The 23,440-nt window shown below is 35.9% G+C and overlaps 3 protein-coding genes and 1 long non-coding RNA gene across 9 annotated transcripts; 2 read left to right on the plus strand and 2 right to left on the minus strand.

Moving 5' to 3' along the window:
* The first annotated feature begins 1,258 nt into the window (after window positions 1-1,258).
* LOC113796317 (fermitin family homolog 2-like) lies at window positions 1,259-7,137 on the plus strand. 4 transcript variants are annotated; one of them, XM_027346561.2, is made up of 5 exons: window positions 1,259-1,404; window positions 4,531-4,715; window positions 4,773-6,391; window positions 6,443-6,589; window positions 6,662-7,137. In XM_027346561.2, the coding sequence occupies exons 2-5, from the start codon at window positions 4,571-4,573 to the stop codon at window positions 7,067-7,069; spliced, it is 2,319 nt and encodes a 772-aa protein (XP_027202362.2). In that variant the 5' UTR covers window positions 1,259-1,404; window positions 4,531-4,570; the 3' UTR covers window positions 7,070-7,137. The 4 variants fall into 4 exon arrangements, with proteins under 4 accessions (XP_027202362.2, XP_075676426.1, XP_075676425.1 ...); XM_075820311.1 differs by lacking the exon at window positions 1,259-1,404 and adding an exon at window positions 2,734-2,929; XM_075820310.1 differs by lacking the exon at window positions 1,259-1,404 and adding an exon at window positions 3,056-3,318.
* Window positions 7,110-15,657, minus strand: LOC113796320 (uncharacterized). Its single transcript, XM_075820290.1, has 14 exons — window positions 15,618-15,657; window positions 15,495-15,559; window positions 15,139-15,424; window positions 14,914-15,054; window positions 14,245-14,838; window positions 14,128-14,178; window positions 13,961-14,068; window positions 13,723-13,881; window positions 12,244-13,206; window positions 10,802-11,128; window positions 10,051-10,461; window positions 9,370-9,990; window positions 7,650-9,307; window positions 7,110-7,573 (listed from the first exon to the last, which is right to left on the minus strand). Exons 1-14 carry the CDS (start codon window positions 15,643-15,645, stop codon window positions 7,385-7,387), a joined length of 5,601 nt encoding a protein of 1,866 aa, XP_075676405.1. The 5' UTR covers window positions 15,646-15,657; the 3' UTR covers window positions 7,110-7,384.
* On the plus strand, window positions 15,639-18,932 carry LOC142645074 (uncharacterized). Its single transcript, XR_012846258.1, has 5 exons — window positions 15,639-16,044; window positions 16,099-16,773; window positions 16,890-17,247; window positions 17,321-17,462; window positions 17,534-18,932. It is a non-coding gene; the product is annotated as an uncharacterized LOC142645074 (long non-coding RNA).
* A 180-nt stretch (window positions 18,933-19,112) lies between these two features.
* Window positions 19,113-23,359, minus strand: LOC113796319 (uncharacterized). 3 transcript variants are annotated; one of them, XM_027346566.2, is made up of 3 exons: window positions 23,215-23,359; window positions 20,975-21,213; window positions 19,113-20,650 (listed from the first exon to the last, which is right to left on the minus strand). In XM_027346566.2, the coding sequence occupies exons 2-3, from the start codon at window positions 21,164-21,166 to the stop codon at window positions 19,361-19,363; spliced, it is 1,482 nt and encodes a 493-aa protein (XP_027202367.2). In that variant the 5' UTR covers window positions 21,167-21,213; window positions 23,215-23,359; the 3' UTR covers window positions 19,113-19,360. The 3 variants fall into 3 exon arrangements, with proteins under 3 accessions (XP_027202367.2, XP_075676429.1, XP_027202368.2); XM_075820314.1 differs by lacking the exon at window positions 23,215-23,359 and adding an exon at window positions 21,922-21,995; XM_027346567.2 differs by lacking the exons at window positions 20,975-21,213; window positions 23,215-23,359 and adding an exon at window positions 20,744-20,898.
* Window positions 23,360-23,440: the final 81 nt, after the last annotated feature.

The raw sequence follows: 23,440 nt of genomic DNA on the forward strand, positions 1-23,440 counted from the left end.
TGACTGAGCACATCTGTTGTGTGCTGCGCAAATGATTATACCCATATGGAAATCTCATTGACATTAGTTTCCGGTAAAAAGTCTTTGCATCGATCATCATCATCATAAAGTTCGTGTCAAGGTGTGTGTGTGCGGATGACCAAAAAGCAAAAAATCCTGACCATATGTCTTGGTAAAATTACATCTGCTTGGTTGGTGGTTATCCATCTAATACATCACTATTTTTTCAATTGTAATCGAGCTGGACATTTGACCCTACTACCTTTCCATATAAATCATTCATCAAAATCGACACGCGCCACAAGTTTTTTTGTTTGTTTGTGTTTGGATCGCCAATGGTCAGCCATTGTTGGTGGTGGTGGTGGTGGTCAGCCAAACAAAATTCAATCAACAATGTTTGCAATGGGTCGTGTGTCCAACCAAACAGCAGTGATTTGATGACCCGATGGCTAATGGCTGTGTTCTGTGGTTCGTCAAGTTTTCTGTTAAATGAAATGAAATTAAAATAAATAAACCAAACCGAAGCCAAACGAAATCACTTTTGCAATCTTCTTCCAATCCTGAAATGGCCTTATGGACATCAGCATCACCAGCACCATTCTTAATGGTGGGTGGGTTGAACGCTGTTACAACAAACTAATACTGTACTATGCCCATGCAATGCGCGCCAAATACCAATTTTCAATGCAGGGAGAGAGAGAGAGATAGAAAGATTGGCCATCAAAATGAACAACATTGATCATTTCCATTTCAGTGATCGACTGAAATTCATTCACTCTGGTTGTTTTTATGATTCGAATGAGAATTTTATTGTTTTCAAGAAGCTTTTCAGAATGTTTTTATTACCTTTGACATCTTGAGAATTGGAATCTTTTCAAAGTCAAGTGAATGTTCAACTTTTGTTTTGTTTGCTGTGTGTGGTGAAACAAGTGAAATATCTAACATATCGTGTGTAGTTGCCGTTTAGGCTTTTCGATGAAACTTTAACTTTGCCGTAATAATCATTATCGTCTTCGTTCGTCGTCACAAGTGTTCGTTCAAGCCGTTGGCAACTTTTTTCTTTTCTCCAATTTTCTCTTTCTCTTTCGAATTTCAATTGATATTACCTTGGCGTTGTTGTTATTATTGTAATTCACCTGTGTCTCTATCTCGGTGTGTGCAGTGTATGTGTTTAGCAGTGTGCCTTCATTCCAATTCATTCATTCAGCAACAATCATCATGATCGAACAAATGTAATGAAATGGCTATTTGAGAAAAGATCATTATTTCAATCAGTGTTGTAAATATTATCTCCAATGCTATTATGTGTTATTGAACCATTTTGTTGACAGTGCGTGGATTTCGACCTTTGTGCTTCCAGCATCCTGATCATCATCCTGCTAATCTAATCGAATCAAGTTAAATGTGAGTACAATCGTTTGTTTGTTTTGTTTGGTGGTGATGAAAATCCCACAAAAATCACATCAGGTGTGTGCAAGTTTGATGTGTGCGTGCCTTTCAACGAGTATTCCTTCATTTGGATGAAACTCTATTTCATCCGAACAAAAAACAACAAAAAATCATTGCCATCATTCATCAAGCGTGACCATACATCTTTGCAATCGATAATGTTGTCTTTCTCATCACCACTGCATGCATAACCCTTTCGATTGCCATTCAAATGAATAGCCAGTGGCCAATGTTCATCATTTAATCATTTGATTGGTTTGATAGTAAAATTGGCCTTGAAATGTTATTAATACAGATGTCTGGTTGCTGTTGTTTTGGTTTCTGTTTCTGTTTCTCCTACACAGCATTTCTGATGGAAAAAAGTCCCATTCTACCAAGATTCTGGGTCATATTTTGATTAGTCAGTTGGATCGGTAGTGGTTTGATGGTTGTCATCATGTTAGTGCTGTTGAGGAAAGCCATATATATGCGTGTTTTTGCATTTGCTGCAACGACGTCGTCGACGACGAATCTGTTGTTTTGTCTGAATCGTGTGACAATTTTCCTTGTTGTTTGTTTGAGATGATGATGTTTTCTGCCCAAACAAAATTGAGTTTGGTTTCAGTTTGAGATGAAAATTGATTAACAACAAGTATAGAGCATCAGTTGCTAACCAAACCGATTCACCGGTATCATGTTTGAGTTGTTGCTGTTCTAGTTTTGTTAATTGATTGGAGTAAACATCAATTTCAATGCAATTATGATGGTGATGGATGTGACACAAATCGATTAACATGGTTGTTATCGAATTTATTCATTCATTTATGGCCCATATCATTATATCATCAATCCATATACCGCTACTACCAAGTTTCTCTGATTCTCTTCACTTTTGATGATTTGATATTGAACAAAGTTGTCAATTTCACTTATCGATTCACTCGTCAATTTTGAAAATTGACAAATTTCCTCATAATCCCCGCCTAACACGAAAAGATCTCGAATTTCTTCTCAAGACTTTTGTCGTTTCCGATGTGAGTGAAAACACTAAAAATCTTCAAATTCATTACATTAGTGAAAGAAAACCATCATGGCACACATGTGACATTTGAATTATATTGCCCTCTCTCTTTCTCTCTTCTTTCATTTTTTGATCATATCGAATGACACTAACATTTTTTCTTCGGTTTGTTTCGTGCACAAGTTTTTTCTGGCACATCGCCAAACAACAAACGGATAACGATAGAGACGACGACGACGACGACGTGTCCCGTTTGCTTGGTTTTTTTTGAATTTTAAAATAAATTTCAATGTCATCATTATTGATTGACCTTCGAAGATTTATGTCATTTTTTCTCTCTTTTTTATATGGTGCATTCCGTAAATATCGTGACCGTAATTTCCGATCTGATTTACTTTCACCCGAAGGACGACAACACTTGTCAAACTGAAACATTATTTAGTTAACTAAGTCAGTGTAAAATGATTTATCATATGAACGGTAAACAAAGCTAGATGTGTTTGTTTCTAATGACAATAATCTCTCGTCAAATCCAATGCAATACCTGTAATCTCGCGCCATTTAATCAATAGAACAGGTGTGGTGATTTTACTTGTACACATTCTCTTTTTGTTGAGGGAAATATTTTCAACAAAAAAAAAACATAAAAATTAAACATAGTTTCAATCGATTTCGATTTCACACACAGCGTACATCCCAAAACCAGCCAGATTTGTGAATGTTTGTTTACCATTCTCACCACCAACCAAATATATTCTTGCTTTCAATCCATCCATTGGTCATTCACCACTCTTTTCCTGTGTTCAAATGTTATTTTCCAAACTTTGAAAATTGTGCATTTTTTGCTTTCAACCAAAAAATCGAATCGGGTTTGTTATTGTTTCGAATCATGATCATCATAATGATGATTTGTTGTTGTTATTATTGTTTTTGTTGCAACATTCAATAGCCTATGATATCAATTGCCCATTGCACACACACACACACAGTTTGATCGTGAATGAATCACCCCGAAACAAATCAAATCGATGAATGAATGAATGAATGAACGGTCAATTTATCAAAATGCCTCTATTTCGGTCGTTTGCTGCACAAAATGCACAAAATGACCGAAATGAACTTATCCTATAATGATGTTGATGGTTGCCACTGTTCGATTGATCGTCATCATCATTATTATCCGAATAAAAAACGACTGAATAACTGAATGAATCATCATCATCTTCAGTTTTGGTTTATTTTTGGAACCGTTCATCCTTGATTAATCCGTTAATCAATGTCTTTTAATATGATGATCAGATTAAGTAGAGTTATATGTCACATGATTGAGGGAGAAAAGAAACTTTATTTAAACTTAGAAACTGATCCTCTCATCTCATCTCTCATCATTGGATCCATACTTGTCACAAGCAATCATCATCAACATAAATGATAAGCCAAGCCTCTCTCTCTCTCTCTCTCTCTCTCTCTCTCTCTCTCTCTCTCTCTCACTGGATGGATTGGACTTTGCGATGTGTTTTATTAGAAAACAATGAACATCACTTTGTTCGATGTGAATGGTGATACTACCGGTAGTATCACCATTGAAATTAGTAAACAAAGTTTGATGACAAAAATAGTCAAATATCCACTCAATTCATTGATTGGTGGTTGTTGTTGGATACTGACAAGCAGTTGTACTCAGATTATAATCATTTCCATGGTTTTTGTTCGACAATGTTGATGATGATAACCATTACACTATTACATATCCATATCCATCATCAACACACAAACTGCTCATCAAATGAGTGTCGTGTGAAAAAGCCAACCACACACAACAATTAATCCTAAACAAGTGAGTTCGCAGCAAACCATCTGGGTATTCAAATGAATGTTATTATCATTATCTGATTATCAATGTGAACAAGACAAGACACCAAGCACAAGCATAAAACAATTGCTGTTTAATTTGCATTAATTTCCGTTCATTTTGTTGATTCATTCATTGTGTTTGACATCATTTCCTTTGCTTTGATAAAACATAATCTAATCAAACTTAATGAAAATGTTTTCATTTCATTTTCCTGTCACAATCGCAGCCAAATCAAATTCAACCATTCAACCAAACTAAACTGAACAATGGAAAACGATCGAACCTGGCCGCTTAATGTCATCGTTCATTATGGCGGCAATATGGTGGAAAAGAAAAATGCCGATGTGGAAATCCTTGTTCGTGGCGAATATGCCATCGGGCATGTAATGGCTTTGATAGGACAAAAGATCGGTAAGTTGATCGGTGTGATTGATTCCATCAATCGATATTGTCATTGTTCAAACACAGGCACCCAACATGATTGGTCGGATCATGCATTATGGTGGCCCAGCAAAAAACGGTGGCTTAAACATTGTCGCATGACATTGGACCAGTTGGACGTATGCCGCAATACAAGGCTCGAATTTCGACCAATGCATCAAACACTACGCATTCAATTTCCCGACCTTAATGTTGACGAACTAAAAGTCGACTTTTCCGTCAACGTATTGACAGCCGTGGCTAAACTATGTCAAGTGATCAACATTAGTCATCCGGAAGAATGGTCATTGGCAAGGCCATTGACCAATCGACAATTGAAACGCAATGATCACCATCTACAGGCAAGTCCATTACAAAGGTTTCCGGTCAACACCAGCACATTGTCCGGACAGAAAAGCAACAATAACATCTACACTAATCACACCATCAATCATTCGAGCGGCAGTCTTTTATCGCAAAAGTCCTACACCACAATTTCATCGAATGGTTCATCATCGATGAATGATTCTAATCACAGTCTTAGCTTGTCATCGTCATTATCCTTACCAAACAACAACCCTTCCACATTATTACCACATCCAAAAACATCAGTGCAAAAAGCGCGTCTCAATTCGGCGTGGCTTAATTCATCCATATCGTTATTCGAACAGGATGTTTGCGAGAATGATCTACTGTTGTTAAAAATCAAATATTATGCATTTCATCAACTCAAATCTTCTGAATTAACTCGAGTCAATTATCTTTACGAAAATCTAAAACGAAATATTCTTCAAGAGGAAATATCCTGCACCGAAGATGAAATGTACACATTGGCTGCCATCATGCTACAAGTCAGCTATTGCAGTGGGGAAAATAAATCCTCCACCAACGGACACAACCCAATCCAACATCGACAATATTCACCCAAAATCAATGGCAATGGTCATCATCACCATCACCATCACCATCATCATAACCATACCCATAATAATCATCATAATAACAATAACAATACCAATGCAAACGGATTGAACGGTTCGATATCGTCATCATTCAATGATATCGATGAAGTTGACTGTGCATTGGAAACGTTGGAAAAAGAATTACAAACAACTAGTCTGGGCGATAAATGCAATGGGAAAAGTCAGGTTCCAATATTGGATGGTCAGTTGAAAATATCATCTCAGAAAATCAAAAATGCCACATCCACACTGGCACGAATCCGATCCACCATTACAGGCGATCGCACTTATTATGCAATATTTCGCGAAACAACATTATACGCTTATCGCAATACACAAGATTTAACCATTCCGGCCATCACACTGGATATGGTTAGCTGCGAAGTGAATCCGGATGTATTGGCCAGTCAACATCGATACTGTTTCCAGATTATCGATTCGAATCATGGATTATGCTATTACGTCAAATGTCAGGATGAATCTCAATACGCTAAGTGGTTTGCCGCATGCAAACAGGCAACCCATGGCCACACAATGGCACATTCATCCTATGATCAACAATACAGTCATACATTGAAACTATTGCAAGTTCAATCCAAATTCTCGCAAACCAAAAATGTCAGCAAACAACAACTCAAAAGTTTGGATATTGAGCCCAGTCATTTCATCGCGCCTAGATTTCTGAAACGCAAATCAAAAGAACAGGTAAGTCTGATCAGTTTGATGATGATGATGATACTAATTTTTGCCTCACAGATTCTAGCCCGAATCAAAACAGCACACGAACTATTCAACAATAACACATTGATCGAAGCGCAGATGAATTTCATCCAAACATGCCAAACCTTGAAAGATTATGCCATCACGTTGTTTGTCATTCGATTTTATAAATCCAAAAAGGAGGTTTGTATTGCTCACATTGTTTGATTGTATTGTATTGTTTGATTGGCTAATACTAATTTTTCTATCAAACAGGATCTACTCGGTGCTATGCCCGATAAACTGGTGCTCATCGATATCAACAATGGAACATTGAAAAAAACATGGAGATATAAAAAGATGATCGACTGGAATATTAACTGGGAAGTGAAACGGATGTCCATCAATTTTGGCGTTGAAACCTTGGAATTCGAATGCATCAGTGCCGATTGTAAAGTGATCCACGAATTCATCGGCGGTTACATCTACATGTCGATGCGCGGCACTCAGATCGATTCGTTCGATGCCGAGCAATTCCTCAAGTTGACCGGCGGCTGGAATGAAGATGATGTTGTCAATAATGATGACGATGATGATGGCGGTAGCAATGGTAATGACGATCACATTACAATGTGTCGACGAGAAGCCTGGGCCAATCTTCATCCAGGTCTGATGGTGAAATGAATGTTTTTGTTGTTGCACATATTTATTAAATTGATTCGAATAATAAAAAGAAAATGAGAAAAATTTAATTGCGTTTTAAATTACAATAATGAGCAAATAATTGATTGATTGAGAAAAAATGGATGACTAAATATTCTACACAAAGTGCGATTGTTGAGTGAAATAATCGATGCGCGAGCGAATGAAACAATGATCAAGACCATGCGACAAAGTTTTGGCACATATGAATCGTTCCATATGGTGTGTATAATAATAAATAAATGATATTTCCATCTTTATCATCATATATGATTCATCACAGTGTCAGCAATAACTTTAATTGGTCTTATGGCCATCAGAACGATTGATATTGGTCCAAAACTGTTCCATCGGATCGACTGGATTATATGTTCCATTCATTTGTTTATAGTAGATGTCCATTTCTGGTGGATATGGATCGCCCGAATGAAGACGTAATTTAGGAAGCATCTTTTTCAGATTATCTTTGAACGATGCTAAAACGTTCTAAATGTTTGAAAAGGGGGAATCGAATGGATTAGATCGAATTGGATATAGAAATCAAGATTGTATTCTACTCTACTTTTGGTTTCGAATCTGGTTCGGATGGATAGTGGACTGGTGGATACATCATTGGTTGATTACTATTGGGAGGATATTGTTGTCGATTATGATGCGCCATCATTGATGGATTTGGAGCAGGATAGGGCGCGACAGGATGAGACTGTGGATACGATGGATATTTTGGCTCAGCAACATTCAAGCTAACGCCAAGCTTTGGTGCGTTCTCAAACTCCTGATTTCTACTGTCCTGTCGTTTGTAATATGAAGAATAACCAGGATCGGCATTGATCACAATACTTTTGTTTATCTCAACCGGCCTATTCGGCTTTGGATAGGAATTTGTCATGGGGGCATACGGTTGACGATATTGGTGCGCAATCGGTGATGGCTTGGCATAATTTCGCATCGATTGTGGATACATGTGCGGTGTTGGAGCCGGATATGAATGTAATGGTTTTGGTTGAGCATAGGCAATTGGTGAGGGTTGCGTCGGTGGATATTGCATCGGTGGCAACGGTGTAGATGGATAAGGTCGTTGTGATTGTTGTTGAGCTGTGGATTGCTGCTGTGGTGGTGGAGGATATGTGTATTGCATTGGTCGATAGGATGTGTGAGGATATTGATAGGATTGTGGCGGTGGTGGTTGCTGATATGGTTGAGATGTGGGTGGCGATGGTGTTTGATATGGTGGACCGGGTCTTTGTGCAACATTTGGTTGTGGTTGTTTTGCGGAATAATTTGGCTGCCGATATGCCATCTGTTGCGGTGATCCATATGGCGATGGTGGCATAAACATTGGCATCGAGAATGGCCCATAAGCCATATGTAGAGGGGGTGGCGGTGGTGGCGGATAAGGCATTCCTGGTCCAAACATAAATGGCGGCATCATCGGTGGCATCGGATATGGCGGATATGGTGGCATCATCATTGAAGGTTTGCTTGTCGTTGGTGGTGGAGCTGTAGTGGTGGTGGTAGTTGTGGTCGTTGTTGATGGTTCAGTTTCATTATCCTCATCGTCATCATTCTCTTCGAAACTGGATGGTGTGTCATCTTCATTGCTTTCAGTTTCAGGTGCTTCAGTGGTCGACGTGGTGGACTCTTCTTGTTCGGTGGTACTTTCCATTTCTCGTTCCTGATCATCACTGGTGTTTTCTTCACTATCATTATTATCGTTGGACGATGAATCTTCATCGGCATCATCCACCGGTGCTACAGTGGTACTGGTAGATACTTCTTGCAATCGACGCGATTTGGTCCGTTCTTTTTTGGTTTGTTTAACATTTTTATTTCTATTTTGGATTAAATTTTTGTTTCTATTCTTCATTTTTTCTTGTAATTTGGGTAATGTTTTTGGTTTTTGATTTTTCGGTGGCCGACGAAGTTGTTGGGAGAGTTGAGTGGTCGTCGTACTTGTTGGTGACAATGTTGTCGTGGTCTTTTCATCACTATCCAGCAAAGCGATAGGATTGTTACGTAAATCATCCAGATTTGTCAAAGGTATTCGTTCTACTTTGACAATATAATCCTGATGTTGTTTAGGAATTTCGGGTACATCATATTCATTGAACGGTGGCAATGGAATATTTTCGATACTTGCTTTCGGCAATATTCGAACAACATTCAATGGTGATGGTGTATAGTGATCATTTGGTCGAACATTAGTTACGTTTTGTCGATCTATCAATCGAAAAGTAAATGTCAATCGTTACTATTATTCAATTAAAGATTTAAAGACTTACAATCACGGTCGAAAAAGGTGTTTGTCGGTGGCGGTTGAATTTGCGTCAATGATTGTCGTTGATTCCAATGTTGTTGATTGGGTGATGAGTAACTTTGGTTTTGTCTTGGTTTCCATTGATTGGCATTGTTATTATTGTTATTATTGTTATTATTGTTGTTCTGAAATATAGAATCCCAATCAAAACCAGTCAATGTGATTGGTTTTCGATCGTTGAGATTTAGATTTTCGGTTGTCAAATCGAGAATTTTTCTTGGCGTCGAACTGATTGTTGTTGTTCGAATTTGTTCGTTCGATTGAGATTGGGTTGAAACTGGTTGTGAATATCGTTGGTCGGCAACATTCTGTACATTAATATTGCTGATCGGTGGCAGGATAGAAATTTGATCACGATTCGATTTCGTTTGTGGCGTGATGCTAAAATCGAAATCCTTTCTTGTCGGTGTAATGACTGTGTAAATAGAATTATCCGGTGTCGAAGTTGTTGTCGGTATCGGTTGTGAATTCGAAATGTAATTGCGTTGTTGTTGTTGCTGAATTGGATAATTTGCTGTCGATTCTATGATTGCCGTTTTTGTAGGAATGGAAGTAACTGGTCTATCATCATTCCAATTGATTGAATCTTGAAAATTGATAGAAAAATTTGAATTGAATGCATCAGTTTCTCCAAAAACAAACTTACCGATCAAATTCTGTTTATTCTGACGATGGATCGGCGATGATGTTGGTGGTTGTCGTGGATATTGTGGCTGTTGCGGCGGTAAAGTAAGCGGCAAGGATTTTTCGGTTGTTGTCGCTATAATGGACTTTTGTTTGTGTTGATTGCGATCATCATTTTGTCGATAATATTCCAACAATTGTGTCAATTGATTTTGATCAATTTCGGCAATTTGATTATCATAAGAAGCAGGTGGCCTGGGAGAAGACGATGGCTGTTGTGGTTGTGGTTGATATTTTTGATTTAAGCTTCCTTTAGGATAAAGTATGTAATTTTCGGTTGGTATATCTTTCTGTGGTTGCTGTTGATTATTGCTAATTGTAGTTGTGAACGGGGTTGAATAATAAAACTTGTCACCATCATCCTCATTGTTTGCTACAATAGTGTGAGAAAGGGAGAAAGAAAGAGAAAGAGAAAGAGATATAATTAGTGAGTGTGAATATAATTATCATAATAATGGATAATGGCCTCAAGGATCAATGTTTCTCATCATCAAATCAATCATCAATTAAATATCAGCCAAGAGCAAGGACAAGATCTTGACCTAATCACAATCGATAAACGAAAACAAAACAAAATAAATAACCCCCATCATCATAACTAATTAATGACCAAAACATAATGGGCCAATAGTTCATTCAACAAACAAACAAACAAGATGCACTGAAAACTAGTTAATTTTCATTCATTGAAATGGATATGGAGGTCAACTTACATGTTTGCTTTTGATTAGTGAATTTGTTGTTGTTGTTATAATCAACAGTTCTATCGAGAGAATCAATCGATGATGATGTGCTAGTCGATTTGATCGGTATAGATGTGGTGTAGGGAACAAATGGTTCATTATTTATCAATTTATCCGATTGTTGTGAGGATGGTGGTCGTCGTATTCGGTAAATATCGGTAGTTTTTCGCTGAGGATTAGTTGTTGTTGATGTTCGAGATCGTTGATGACCGGATATCGAAGTTGAAAATGATGGGGATTGTGTTGTCGTTGTGGTGGTGATTGCCGCAATTTTCGGTTTCGGTGTTTCAAAGAAATCTATCGAAATAAATAAAATAAACAAAAATAAGGCAAAACAACAAGATTAGTATTACAGTGAAAGGGTTTGCTTTTTGAAAGAACACAACTTTTTGACTTTTCACCACCCCCGAAATGATCATAAACACTTAGATAAGGTGTATTATCATAATAATCGACCATATCATCTTGCTGTTGTTCATTATTATTAGCATTATTGTCATCATATTGAACAAATCTATAGATGACATCATCATCATCATTGTTCGGTTTGATACCGGCATTCACATAGCTCAAGGCAATTATCAATATAAATGATACAACTAATTTGGCCATTCTGATGCTTGTACAGTGATCATGACTGTTCAAATGATCAGACCTCAACTAATTGAACGATACGAAAAACAATTTCAAACGAAACAAAACGAAAAACAAAAAAGAAAGAAAAATAAAACCAAAAGAGACTCCGATGTTTTAAAGACAATCATCATGCTTATCATCAGATAGATTGCTTTATGAAATAATATATTTTCCCATAACTAAAAGAGTCGGACTGACATTAACGGACGGACAAAAGAAATGAAGGGAGTGAGAGAGAGAGAAAGCGAAATTCATCCATTTAATTCATTCTTAGAAAAGGAAATACAGTGTGGCTTGATGTCTACACTGAATCAATGAAAAAGATAAACGATTCAAAACATGAATAAATTAACCATTGCTAAATTAAACGAAAAAAACGTGCATGTATTTCGCATTATTATTTCGAGATTCATACGGAAATAGCGAATCTTTGTTTTCCTTTTCGCAAAAAACGATGGCCTATGCAAAAATAACTAAAATCAATCAATAACTGATAAACAATGTCATTGCTTGCCTCGGGCACATCAACATCATGATAAAAATATTATCACATTTTTTCTTTCGGATGACAACACTCAGTTTAACATCTCCGTTGTCCGTGTAGAAGATGATAAACAACTTAATAATCACATAGAAAGATACACTCAACTAAAGTAAAACTGAATGAATGAAAATCGGTCACTAATATTAATTAGATAACTTGTTTTTTTGCTTTGAGGAAAATTGTTAGTTGGAGAAAAGAGTGAAATGTCAATAATCTTTCTTAAAATATCTACCTTTTGATGATTGATTTGGTGGTCGCCTTGGTTGATCACCATCATCTTCAATCATCATTGTGAAGAGATATTCATAGGCTTTATTTCGGTCATAAGTACCGACATTGGAATCGAAATAATTTTTCAATTCAATCCCTTGGCCAGCACCACCACCACCATCGTTATTATCATCGGATGCAATTTTGATGACAGGCGACTTCAATCGTTGATGATGCGAATGACTTTTGCTTTTCGTCGACCATTGTTGCTGTTGCTGTTGATTTTTATCATTACCGTTAATCATCACTTGAATGGAATCGCTAGATTTCGGCGGTACATTATCGAAACGATGAAGAATCGAAGATTTATTGTCGAATGAAAATCGGGATAGACTAGCAAAATTATCCGACAACAAGGGCGGTTGCAAGTGAAAATGATGATTATTTGTCAAAATGGTAGATTTGTTTTGGTTGTTGTTGAATTTGTGTTGTTGATGAACATTTTCCAAATGAAAAAAAGATGACTTTTTCTGACTGTCATTGTTTGGCGGTTGATTGTTGAAATCTGGTTTCCATTCGGTATATTTATGATTATTGTTTGAAACGTGATTCATATTGTTGGATGGTGGGTTATTATGATGATGATCATCATCCCAGATGACTGCCATTAGTTTATTATTTAGATCGAAATGATTTACATCTGGAGCCATATTGTTTGGGTTATTGTTAAGCTTGCTTCTCTCATCTGCAATGATGGTTTGTGATGAAGGATTGCCATTACCATTACCATTATGATTATGATAGTGGCCATAGTCATAACCTGGATATTTGATATGGGCCATATTAATATTGCCATTTTGATAATGAGGATCCATTTTATCATTAAAATTCTTTAATTTTTTCTTCTTATATCGCTGTCCATTCTGCACATCATTATTATTATTGGCAAAACTGGAAGCATATATGACCGGAAAATCCTCCAAAACTAAATTTCAAAAAAGTGAAAAAAACCAGAGAAAATTGAGGCCATCATCATTTCGATTGATTCAACTAAAATAAGCTTATTATTATTATTAGTATTAGTATTGAGCTAGGTAATCTAATCAATCAAACAAACAAAACTAGCAAAGATGTTTGTTGTATGAAATAATAAAAAATCTATGTAAATCGTCAAAAAGAGTGAAAAGTAAAAATATCTTAAAATATCCATTCACACAAACAAAGAAAGAGGCCATCTTGAAGATGATTCATGAATGAATGAAGGTGAGAGGTTGAAAATAGAAAACTAACAACTGAAAAAAATGATCAAACACCGATTGTCATGATGATAATGCAATCCATAACTGAAAAAGGTGTGAGAAACAAAATCACTATGCCAACAATGACATTCAAAAATTTAAAAATAAAATCTCACTCTTCTTCATCAAATTCAATTCGTTTCGATTTCTGGCTGCCCATCACAATTGTGAATCCACACAAAACAACCAAAAATACTACATACCCTTGACAGATGATGCCGATGATGATGATGATGATGGTAATGATGGTGATGCCATTGCTACTGGTCTCCGTTCAACAATCACACGATCCACACCATCTTTATCATCGAACATTTGGCTTACAATTTCGGAATATTTGCTGCGTTCATCTGCTGTTGTGGCTATGTTATTGTTTGTTTGTCAAAAAATGGAAAATGAAAAATTTGGTCACGATTCGTTTGTTTGTTTATTCAAGTTTACCTCCATTATTTTTGTCATTCGCTTGACTTGCATCTTCATACAATTTGAATGGATCGATTGTTAATTCAGGACTTTTATAGTTGCCAAATATTGATTTAATATCTATGCCTGTTATTTTTAAAAAATTAAATTAACTTAATTTAGAAGAAAAGATCCAATAGACTTACTTTGTGGTGAATAAGATGCTGCACTTGTTTCGGGACGGTCAGGTTTAGCCACTGCGAACATGAATGGAGAAAAATAGAGTCATCTCTAATGATGAAATATAGATTGATTTGGATTACCTGTTTCGATACGTTGACTTTCAGCGGGCATCATCATCATCATTAGATAATCATCAAACTCATCATCGTTAAGACTGGAAATATAGTGATTATTTCTATTACTACTACTATGGTTATCACTATGATTGGTCTTTGCTATTGGCATTGATTTTGTCGAATCATCCGTATTGTCCATATAATCAACATCAATTGATTCTGGTGGATTTTCGTTGATGGTCGTTTCTAATGCAATCATGGCTATTGTTTGATTGTTTTTAACCTTATTACTCATTGACGATGATAACGATGATAAAGACGGTACATAATTGTTAACAATTTGATTCCTGTCATTACCATTGTTCAATGATGATGTTGTATTTGCCTGAGACATTGAACTGTGGTCAACATTGAAATCATTCAACGATAACGTTGTTGTTGATGATAGTCGTGGTGGCTTAGTTGTTCGTCGTCCATATTTGTGTTTCGAAGAAGACGAAGATGATGATGATGATAATGTGGCATTGTTATTGGATAATTTTCGTTGACGTTTCTTTTTCTTTCGTCGTCTTCGTTTGGTTGTTGTTGATACTGAAGGCGATGTAGTTGATTTGAAATCTGTTTTTAGGCATTGAATAAATTGATTATTAGATTATCATGGCATGGCATAGCATTATCAAAATTGACACTTACCATTGGATTGTGTGGGTATGAAAACCGGTGCCGGTAGTACAATATCATCATCATCATTGTCTTGATCATCAACTGGAACATATGAGCGGTTGTTGCTCGATTGTTTATCGATCATAATCGATTTCGATAAGAAATTAGTTTCTGTTAAGTGTGTCAATAGATTAGTCATGTCATGATATCGATATGGCTATCATTCAACTTTTGGTTGATGAAACGAAAACTTACTTGGAGCTAATGCAGCTGTGTAAGGAACTGATGATTCTTCTTTAATATTATCATCATAAAAAAGAGGTGATTGAGGTAATGATGATGATGATGACTGTTGCTGCCGTTGTCTTTCGTCGAGTTGATTTTTTTCGAAAGTTATGGAAAAATCCTGAAAATTTTCATTCAAATTTGTCGGTATCGAATCATTCGAATGGAAACGTTCATTTGTCTGTTTGCTAAGATACAAAACATCGAGATGATGATGATGATCATCTTGATCATTAAATAGAGATACATTTTTGGCCTATATCAGGAAATTGTTAAAATTAATTACAAAAAAAGCCTTTTTTTACTCTCATTAATTTTCCACTAACCTTGTTGATTGTGGTTGATTGACAATAATGATAATTATTATAATTAATAAATGTGATAATCATCACTACAAAAACAAATGGGTGAATATAACACGAAGAAATTGATTAATTTTATCAACTTACATCTGATGAATGCAACATAGGCCATCATTAATTTGATTGATGAGCGAAGATTCTGTCCAAAACAAAAAGAAATTATTTGGCTTTCGGATTCGAATCGGATATGTTGAAATAGCAAAAATAACAACCAATGTAGAAATATTGGCTATTTTCAATCGAACACACTTGACATTCTTCGAAAAGAATCCCTTTTCGCAGCTATTTTTGTGTCATTCAACGTTGTTTATATGTTTGATGACATTGATGCATTGAAACAAAGCAAATTCAATTCGATTTGGTCAACAAAGTTAACTATTTTAACGATCACAATAGCATCGACAAGGCGAAAGAGGACAATCGATTTTCAAATTTAAAAAGTCGAAAACACCGATCGACAACCAACAAACACTGGTGAATTGTGGTCAAATGAAATATGGTCAAATCGATAACAGTAAGTTGAATAAATATTATTCATGAATTGTTCACATTTGGTGACAATTATCAGATACTCAACATGATAATGGTGATCTTTGTTGTTGTTGTTGTTGGTGAATCAAAAGAGAAAAATGTCACTATTGAACAATATTCACACTACAATAAGAAGAAGAGAGTATGCTGTTTCTTTTCTTTTGCAAAAATCATCAAAATGAATCCGAAACACAAACACCATTCATGAACGAATGACCAAGAAAAAAGTCGGCTAATGGTATTCAGGTGGTGATGATCATCATTCGGGCCTGGTTCTCATGATCATAATGATGAGAGAGTCGAGAACAATCGTGGTTAATGGAAGAAAGAAATGAATTGAATGAGCAATCACTATTTATTCAATTCAATTCAATTGGACACTTTTTGGTTAATATTGAATAACGGGAAATGAATAGAATTCGATCTGGGTGAGTTGTTGATTAAGGATCCTTCCAAAACATTGAATCAATGATATGACATGACACATCAAATCCAATCCAATGAACTGAACACAAATATTTTCCAACATTTCTGCTGATTAGAGCCAAAAAGGCATCTTTTCTTTCAATTGAAAAAGAAGAAAATTATCTCAAGAAAGAGATGAGAGCTTGGTTGGTTGGTGTGGACAAATATCGTTCAAAAGAGACCATAATAATCATCATCATCATCATCATCAGATAAGTAATTGAAAAAAAATGAGCACTATGTTAATGTAAGTTTAGTTTAGTTTGACTTCAGATTAAATAAACTGCCGATCAAACTGAAAATCGAATCGAACCGAAAATAAAACGAATAACCGGAAACTTTCTTTCTTTTTCCCCCAAATAGATAGTGATGGTGAGAGTAAAACCAGAAACATTTTCTGCCCACCATTCCTAATCATTTATAATTTGTTCGACAAGCAAAAACGAAAACGACGAAAACTCTCTCCCCTTCAATATGGCCAATGGATGATGAATGTTTTTCTTGAAAAGAAATTACTTTCGTTTCAAGAAAACACATTTTTTTGTTGGATCAATTTTTGTCACCGAAAAAAATGAATGAAAAATGCCATTTTTTACCTGTATGTATGTATGGCATCTATGTCAATTGGAATTTGGCCGAATCAAAACGAACGAACGAAAAAGGAAGATGTATCCAAATGGCTGCACGCAAATCTCATGCATGATGATGATGGCCAAAAATAGTAAAACAAAAATTTCAAATTTCGTGATTGAACATCCAGCTTTCCCTAACTCTCTGTTTGTCCATTTTTTTAGTTTCAAATCAAAGTTAAAAAAACAACAATTTTCCATAACGAAAAATCCATTGGAATCATTTCAGGGTGGTGGATTATCCCATTGGAAAAGCTATAGAATTTCTTTGGGAAAAAAACTGTCAAAAATCATCATTCAGTAAAGGGTAACCGTCATTCAATTTACGCAAAAATAAAATAATGATCATCTCCATTATAATCGATCATCAACAAACAGAAAAAAAACAGCCAAATTTAGATTCAGGGTGTCATTCAAAAAGCATCATCATTATCATTGTCATTGTGTCATCATCATTGTTTTTTCTCGGCAAAATTCCAACCAGAAAAAAACTTTTTCAAAAAACCAAAAAAACAAGGGATAAAAATCACACCAAGTGACAATCGATAATTAGATTTTGGCCGCATAATGTGTTGGAAAAATCGGAAAAAAATTCAATTTGGTTTTGTGGTGGCAACAAGATAAGTCAACTTTTTCAAAATAAACCGGTCAAATGGAAAAAATATTTGACATCGTTTATCGTTGGAAATGAAATGAATGACAGCCAATATCGTCCTGAAGTTTCTATTTTAGATGTTTGGCGAACCAGTTATACATAATCATCATATCTGGTGGATCATCAGCCAGCCAGCCAGTAGCACACATTCCAAATGATATGCACATTTTTGGCTGACTTGATTAAGTTCACTTTTCATCATCATGATTGATCAATCATCAAACAAAACAACCAAATATCGATACATTTCAACTCAGCTAAAGGTGGTGATAATTTTTTAAAGAAAAAAGAGCATCTTTATTTTAATTATCTGGTTACAAGTATCTCAATATAGTGTATAGTGGTTAAATATAAACATAGAAAACGGTCATCATCATGATCATCAATCAACAGCATCGTCGACGTTTTGGTTTTATATAACAAGGTCCAGGTGGACAATCAACCACGCGGCAATTTTTCGGCGGTCGTATTACTGGGTAAAATTGTCCATCACTTGTTACATATTGCAATGGTGGCGGTGATAAATGTGGATAATAACAATAACGACTATAATATGGATAATAATATGCCGATGAAATAACCGGATAAATTGGGCCCAATATCAACATTGTTTTTAATTATTTTTCTCTGCAGGATTAGTTCGAGCGTTTGAGCGATGAATGAATGGCAATGGAAATTACGCAGTTATAAAACAAAATTCCATATACCATACTATATAGAATACGCCTACGTTAAATGATTGTTGAAATTGATTGATGATGTTTTCGTTTTTGTCGTCGTAGTAGCAATGGTGGCGGCAGCATCATCGTCGTCGATTTGAACAAACGGATGATCTTCGCGGATATGAACAAGGACGTTGTACAATTACAGGTGCTGGCGGTGCACAGACTCTTGTGGTATGGCTTATAATCGATACCGATGGAACTATAGCCGGTACGATTGGTGTTGGAACAATTGCAGGATAACCAGCCACATTCATCTGATAACATCGGCGACAACAACGATGTTGTAATGGATAACCATAACAGCTGCACATTGTCATATAGGCATTGGTGGTGACCAATGGTACGCTTAAACCTACGTTGAAGAACATTATGAATTGATTGGAGTGCTTTAGAAAAATGATTATCGATACGTTCGAAACGTTATTTTTATAGATACCATCATGATGGAAAAAATTCTGTCAAATCATCTATGGAAGGGAACAGAAGAAATTATTATTAGTCATTCAATCATTAATGGATGGAAAAAACCGTACCTTTTTTGTTTGGTTAAATAATGGTGATTTAAGTTTTGCAAAGATTTGTGATTTGTGAATATTTTATTTATTTAGCATCAAATATTATTCATTAAATAATAAACAAACAATGAAAAAATAAGTAATAATTTTGAATGAAACAAAATTTTTTTGCCCATGTTTTTAATAGATAAAATGCATTCCAATTGAAAAAGGATAGAGAAAAAAGCATTCCAATAATTCAATGATAGAGTGAGGATGAAACGCATTTTCATGTTTTGATTTCAAGGATTTTTTAAAAACATTATCACTCTTACAGTGAAACTATTTCACCTGGAACATCGGCCTGAGATTCGCCAACTTGTGCATTCGCATCATTGACGGCGACTTCATTCTTGGGCGCTTCTTCGATCACCTCACCATTATGATGGTGGCCATTTAAAACGTTTTCCACCTTAGTATCATTAGGTTGTTGTTGTTGTTCAGCTAATTTGGTGGCCGCTACGGCAACAACATCGACATTAGCTTGTTGTGAATCATTCTCTTTATTCGTATCTTCCATCATTTCGGCTGCTTTTTCTTCTGCCACTTTTTCAGCGGCAATTGGTTCTTCTTGTTGTTGACTTGATGCAACGGTTTCGACTTGTTCAGGTTGAGATTCGACTGGTTCGTTTGTTGTTGCTGGTGGTGGTGGTGGTTGACTAGCGATTTCGGGCACGAGTTTTTCTTCCGATTTTTCAACCGTACAAACTTCGGATATCTGTTCAACCGGATTCTCTTCAACTTTTCCAATAACTTCCGATTTCTGTTCCTCATTTTTAACTGCTTCGGGTTCTGCAACTGGCGGTGGTGGAACAGTTTCAACCGATTCAACAGGTTCCTGTTGAGTGACTGGTGGTGGCGGTGGGGCAATCGATTCCGATTCTTTCATTGATGTTTGTTCATCAGCAGCCGGTTCTGGTGTTTTGGCCGCTTCAACGACTGGTTCATTAGTTTCCTCTTTTTTCACTGGTTCGTTTGGAGCAGCAACCGCTTCGGCAACTACAGGCTCGGCTTGAACTTGTTCGACGGCTACTGGTTCGGGTTCTTTGACAGGCTCGGCAATTGATTGAGATTCTTTCACAGATTCACTTGGCTGCGATGCAGTCACCGGTTCAGAAGCTGGTTCCGGTTCCGATTGTTTAACTGGCTCAGCAGCGACCGGTGGTTCTGGTGTTTCGATACATTTTGGTTCCGGTTCTTTAGCAGATTCTGCACAAGCAGCGGCGACCGGTTCTGGAGTTTCAATAGGTTTTGGTTCCGATTCTGTACTTGTAGCGGCGGCTGGTTCAGCAGCAACAGATTCTTTGGCAATTTCTGGCTGCGAAGGAGCTGCTGCTGAATCATTATTCGATGGTGGTGGTTGTTGTTGTTGCTGAGATTCTTGAGCGATTTCAACCAATTTCGATTGGGCGTTTGCAGTAATGGCCGCAACAGCTGCATTGGCGGCAGCGGTAACTTCTTCGGTTAAACTTGGTTCTTCTTGTTTTGCCGGTGTTGGTTCAGCTGCTGGAGCAGGATCTGGAACGGCAGCTATATTTCCATTGGCTGGGGTTTCCGAACTCTGGTTACGATTAGAAGGATGAAGAAAACCAAACATAAGAAAAGCGAACAAACAATTACAATATGAATATAAAGTGTGAAATATTTCTTTTACCATCTTGCCTGTTGTGTGCTTAAAATGCCACTAAATACTTAATATGATCTACACAAATCGAAAAAATATTCAAAAGAAAATTGCTAAGCTGAAAATCTATCCCTTTTTATAATGTCATGTCGAGACTAATAATAACCCAACAGAACAGAATACTTTCTATTGCATCCAATGAGTAAACATCGCATTTAATGTTTGTGTTTGTTTCACCGAATATTTGCAACCAAAACAAACCTTGGCAACATAAGTTTCGCGTGCTGAGCTTGAAAATTTGGCAGCAGATGATACGGAACGTTTAGATTTTTTTGATTCTTTGCCGCTTTTCGTCGCATCAGAATTGGCCACTTCAGGATTGGGTTTTCGATCTTTTTCCGTAAAACTGTATGAACGTCCACGTCTTCGTTTGGTGGATAATTTGATGCCCATTTTATATTTGGTCCTAGTTTAATGTTATCGGCAAATTCAATAAAATCCTATCAATAAAAATATACAAATAATAAATTCTTTTAGTTTATCATCATATGACATCAATATTCTTTTTCAACCAAATTCTTAACGTCACTCTTCCGCATGACATATCATCATATGTGTGCAATATGTGACATGTTTTACATTCGCCAGACAGAGTGAGATGTTTATTTTAATCTTCAAAACATTAACCAAGGGGAAATTTATCATCAATTTCAAGGTTAACAAACAAACAACAACAAACCATTCATTCACCAATCTAGATCACACTGGTTGATGACAAGCAGCAAAAGCAAAACTATTCTTTGGATCATTACCCAAATGCAAAGAGCAAGAATGTCGTGGTGGTAAAACTGAAAATAACAAGTTAGTCATCAACAAAAACTTGATTTGTTTCATTCATTCGATTTCAGATCACAACACTTGGCAAATTTGATTTGTCTTCAGTGTTCTTCTTCTTCTTCTTTTCGTTGTCCTCCAACACCAACAAGTTCCTATTTCGTTCATTGAACCTGAATAACTAGAGAGTGTGTTGTCCATCCACATTCTATACATCATCATGATGAGAATGATAATGCAAAATACAATCCTTATCTATAGACCAATTTCGTTTGTTCGACAAGATTAGCCACCAGTTATTCTCAACTTACCTTTCAAACAAACACCTATCATTATAATAGATGAAATTCGAGAAACTAACCAACATAACTTACCTTACTTAGTACGACATAAACACACCAATATTGGATCCAAATGGCTTTCCTTTTTGATTTTGTTGTTGCTGTTGAATAACGAGATTAGAAATCATAAATTGAGCCGGATGGATGATAAGAAATCAACAAAATCTCAAAAACAAATCATATCAATAAATCCAATGCGAATGCAATATATTCGTTCGTTAGTCATGGCAATCAAACATTTTTTCTCTCTCTCTCTCTCCTCTATACAGTCATAAAATATCAATTTATGGCTGCATTTTATCGTTTTCTGGCTTAAAAACCATCAAATGATAATGATCATCATATTATTAATGTTATTACTGTAAACACACATTCATCCCATTTTTCGGGATGATTCAACATCTCTGCTCTACATCAGAGCAACCAGAAATCGAAAACCAAAATCAATGCAAATGGATGGGGAAGCGAAATGTCCAATGCATTGAGGAAATGTGAACAAAACTCAATTGAATAACAAATATAAACAGAGCCATTCGAATCATGAATGAATCAGCATTTCAAAAATCAATGTTCAAAAGACAAATTCTAACCATCAATTGCCAATCGAACCGAAACCAATAATACACAACCGATCAATGATGATGACAATCAAAAAAAAATTCTTTTTGTTCACAAAAACAAAACCAATAGTCGTGACCAATCGATTTTGTCATTTAGTGATGATGATCAAACTATTTTTTCTATAAGCAAAATATCATCATCCATTTGGTTACATAAACAAATCAAAATATAGCACCACCAGACCAGATATGATAATTTTTTTTCTCGTTGATTGACAGCATCAGCATTAATCATGCAGCCGCCGAACAAAGAAACATTCAAGACAAGGTCATTGTTCGCAACAACAAATTTGCAGCTGAGAAAAAAGGGATAATTATCATTAAGAAAGACCATTGTCATCATCATCCCTATTATTGATGCAACAGGTGGGCGAAAACGAATGAAATCCGATTACATCATAACCAGGTGGCAATCAATACATCAGTATATGGTCGACATAAATATCTAATAACATAAACATCCTCTTTTAGTCTGATTAAAATTAAAAATCAACATTCGAAATCGAAAGGAAATTATTATTAATCATCATCCTGTGCCTATATCAAATCATTCCAATCAATGGCTTTAGGAAATGTGAGAATTGCAATCAGAAAATCAACAAAGCAATTCTGGCCGGATTTTCATCACGACAGGATGGATTTTGGCTTATTTTTTACACTTGGCTGTAATATTTTCGACAAAAATAACAATATTAACATAACATACCTAAAATTCTCTTTTTGCAATAACGTTCGATTTGTTTCACTCCACTTTATTTGGTTCGTTCAAATTAAGAAAAAAATGATGAAAATTCTTTTATCCAAAAACAGAAAACAAAACAAAAATTCCGTTGACAATCCACAAACACAAACCGAACCGAATTTAGTTGGAAATCATTCACACAACATAAAAACAAAGATGATGATGAGGATGATGAATAATTGCAAATGGA

Source organism: Dermatophagoides pteronyssinus, unplaced genomic scaffold, assembly GCF_027571235.1.
Source record: "Dermatophagoides pteronyssinus isolate colony J.1.1.1.1 unplaced genomic scaffold, Derpt_VIB-CSIC_2022.12 sq0006, whole genome shotgun sequence".
In the NCBI taxonomy this organism is placed as follows: domain Eukaryota; kingdom Metazoa; phylum Arthropoda; class Arachnida; order Sarcoptiformes; family Pyroglyphidae; genus Dermatophagoides; species Dermatophagoides pteronyssinus.

Bases quoted from the DNA above. Each gene is read 5' to 3' on its own strand.
- LOC113796317 (XM_027346561.2), top strand. From the start codon at position 4,571: ATGGAAAACGATCGAACCTGGCCGCTTAATGTCATCGTTCATTATGGC. The intron at 4,716-4,772 runs GTAAGTTGATCG...GTTCAAACACAG, and splicing joins TTTGATAGGACAAAAGATCG to GCACCCAACATGATTGGTCG. The intron at 6,392-6,442 runs GTAAGTCTGATC...TTTGCCTCACAG, and splicing joins AACGCAAATCAAAAGAACAG to ATTCTAGCCCGAATCAAAAC.
- LOC113796320 (XM_075820290.1), bottom strand. From the start codon at position 15,645: ATGATGGCCTATGTTGCATTCATCAGAT. The intron at 13,882-13,960 runs GTAAACTTGAAT...ACAATAACATAG, and splicing joins GAATGACAAAAATAATGGAG to CCACAACAGCAGATGAACGC. The intron at 9,308-9,369 runs GTAAGTCTTTAA...TTCGATTGATAG, and splicing joins CACCTTTTTCGACCGTGATT to ATCGACAAAACGTAACTAAT.
- LOC113796319 (XM_027346566.2), bottom strand. From the start codon at position 21,166: ATGGGCATCAAATTATCCACCAAACGAAGACGTGGACGTTCATACAGT. The intron at 20,651-20,974 runs GTTTGTTTTGGT...AATCGTAACCAG, and splicing joins GCGAAACTTATGTTGCCAAG to AGTTCGGAAACCCCAGCCAA.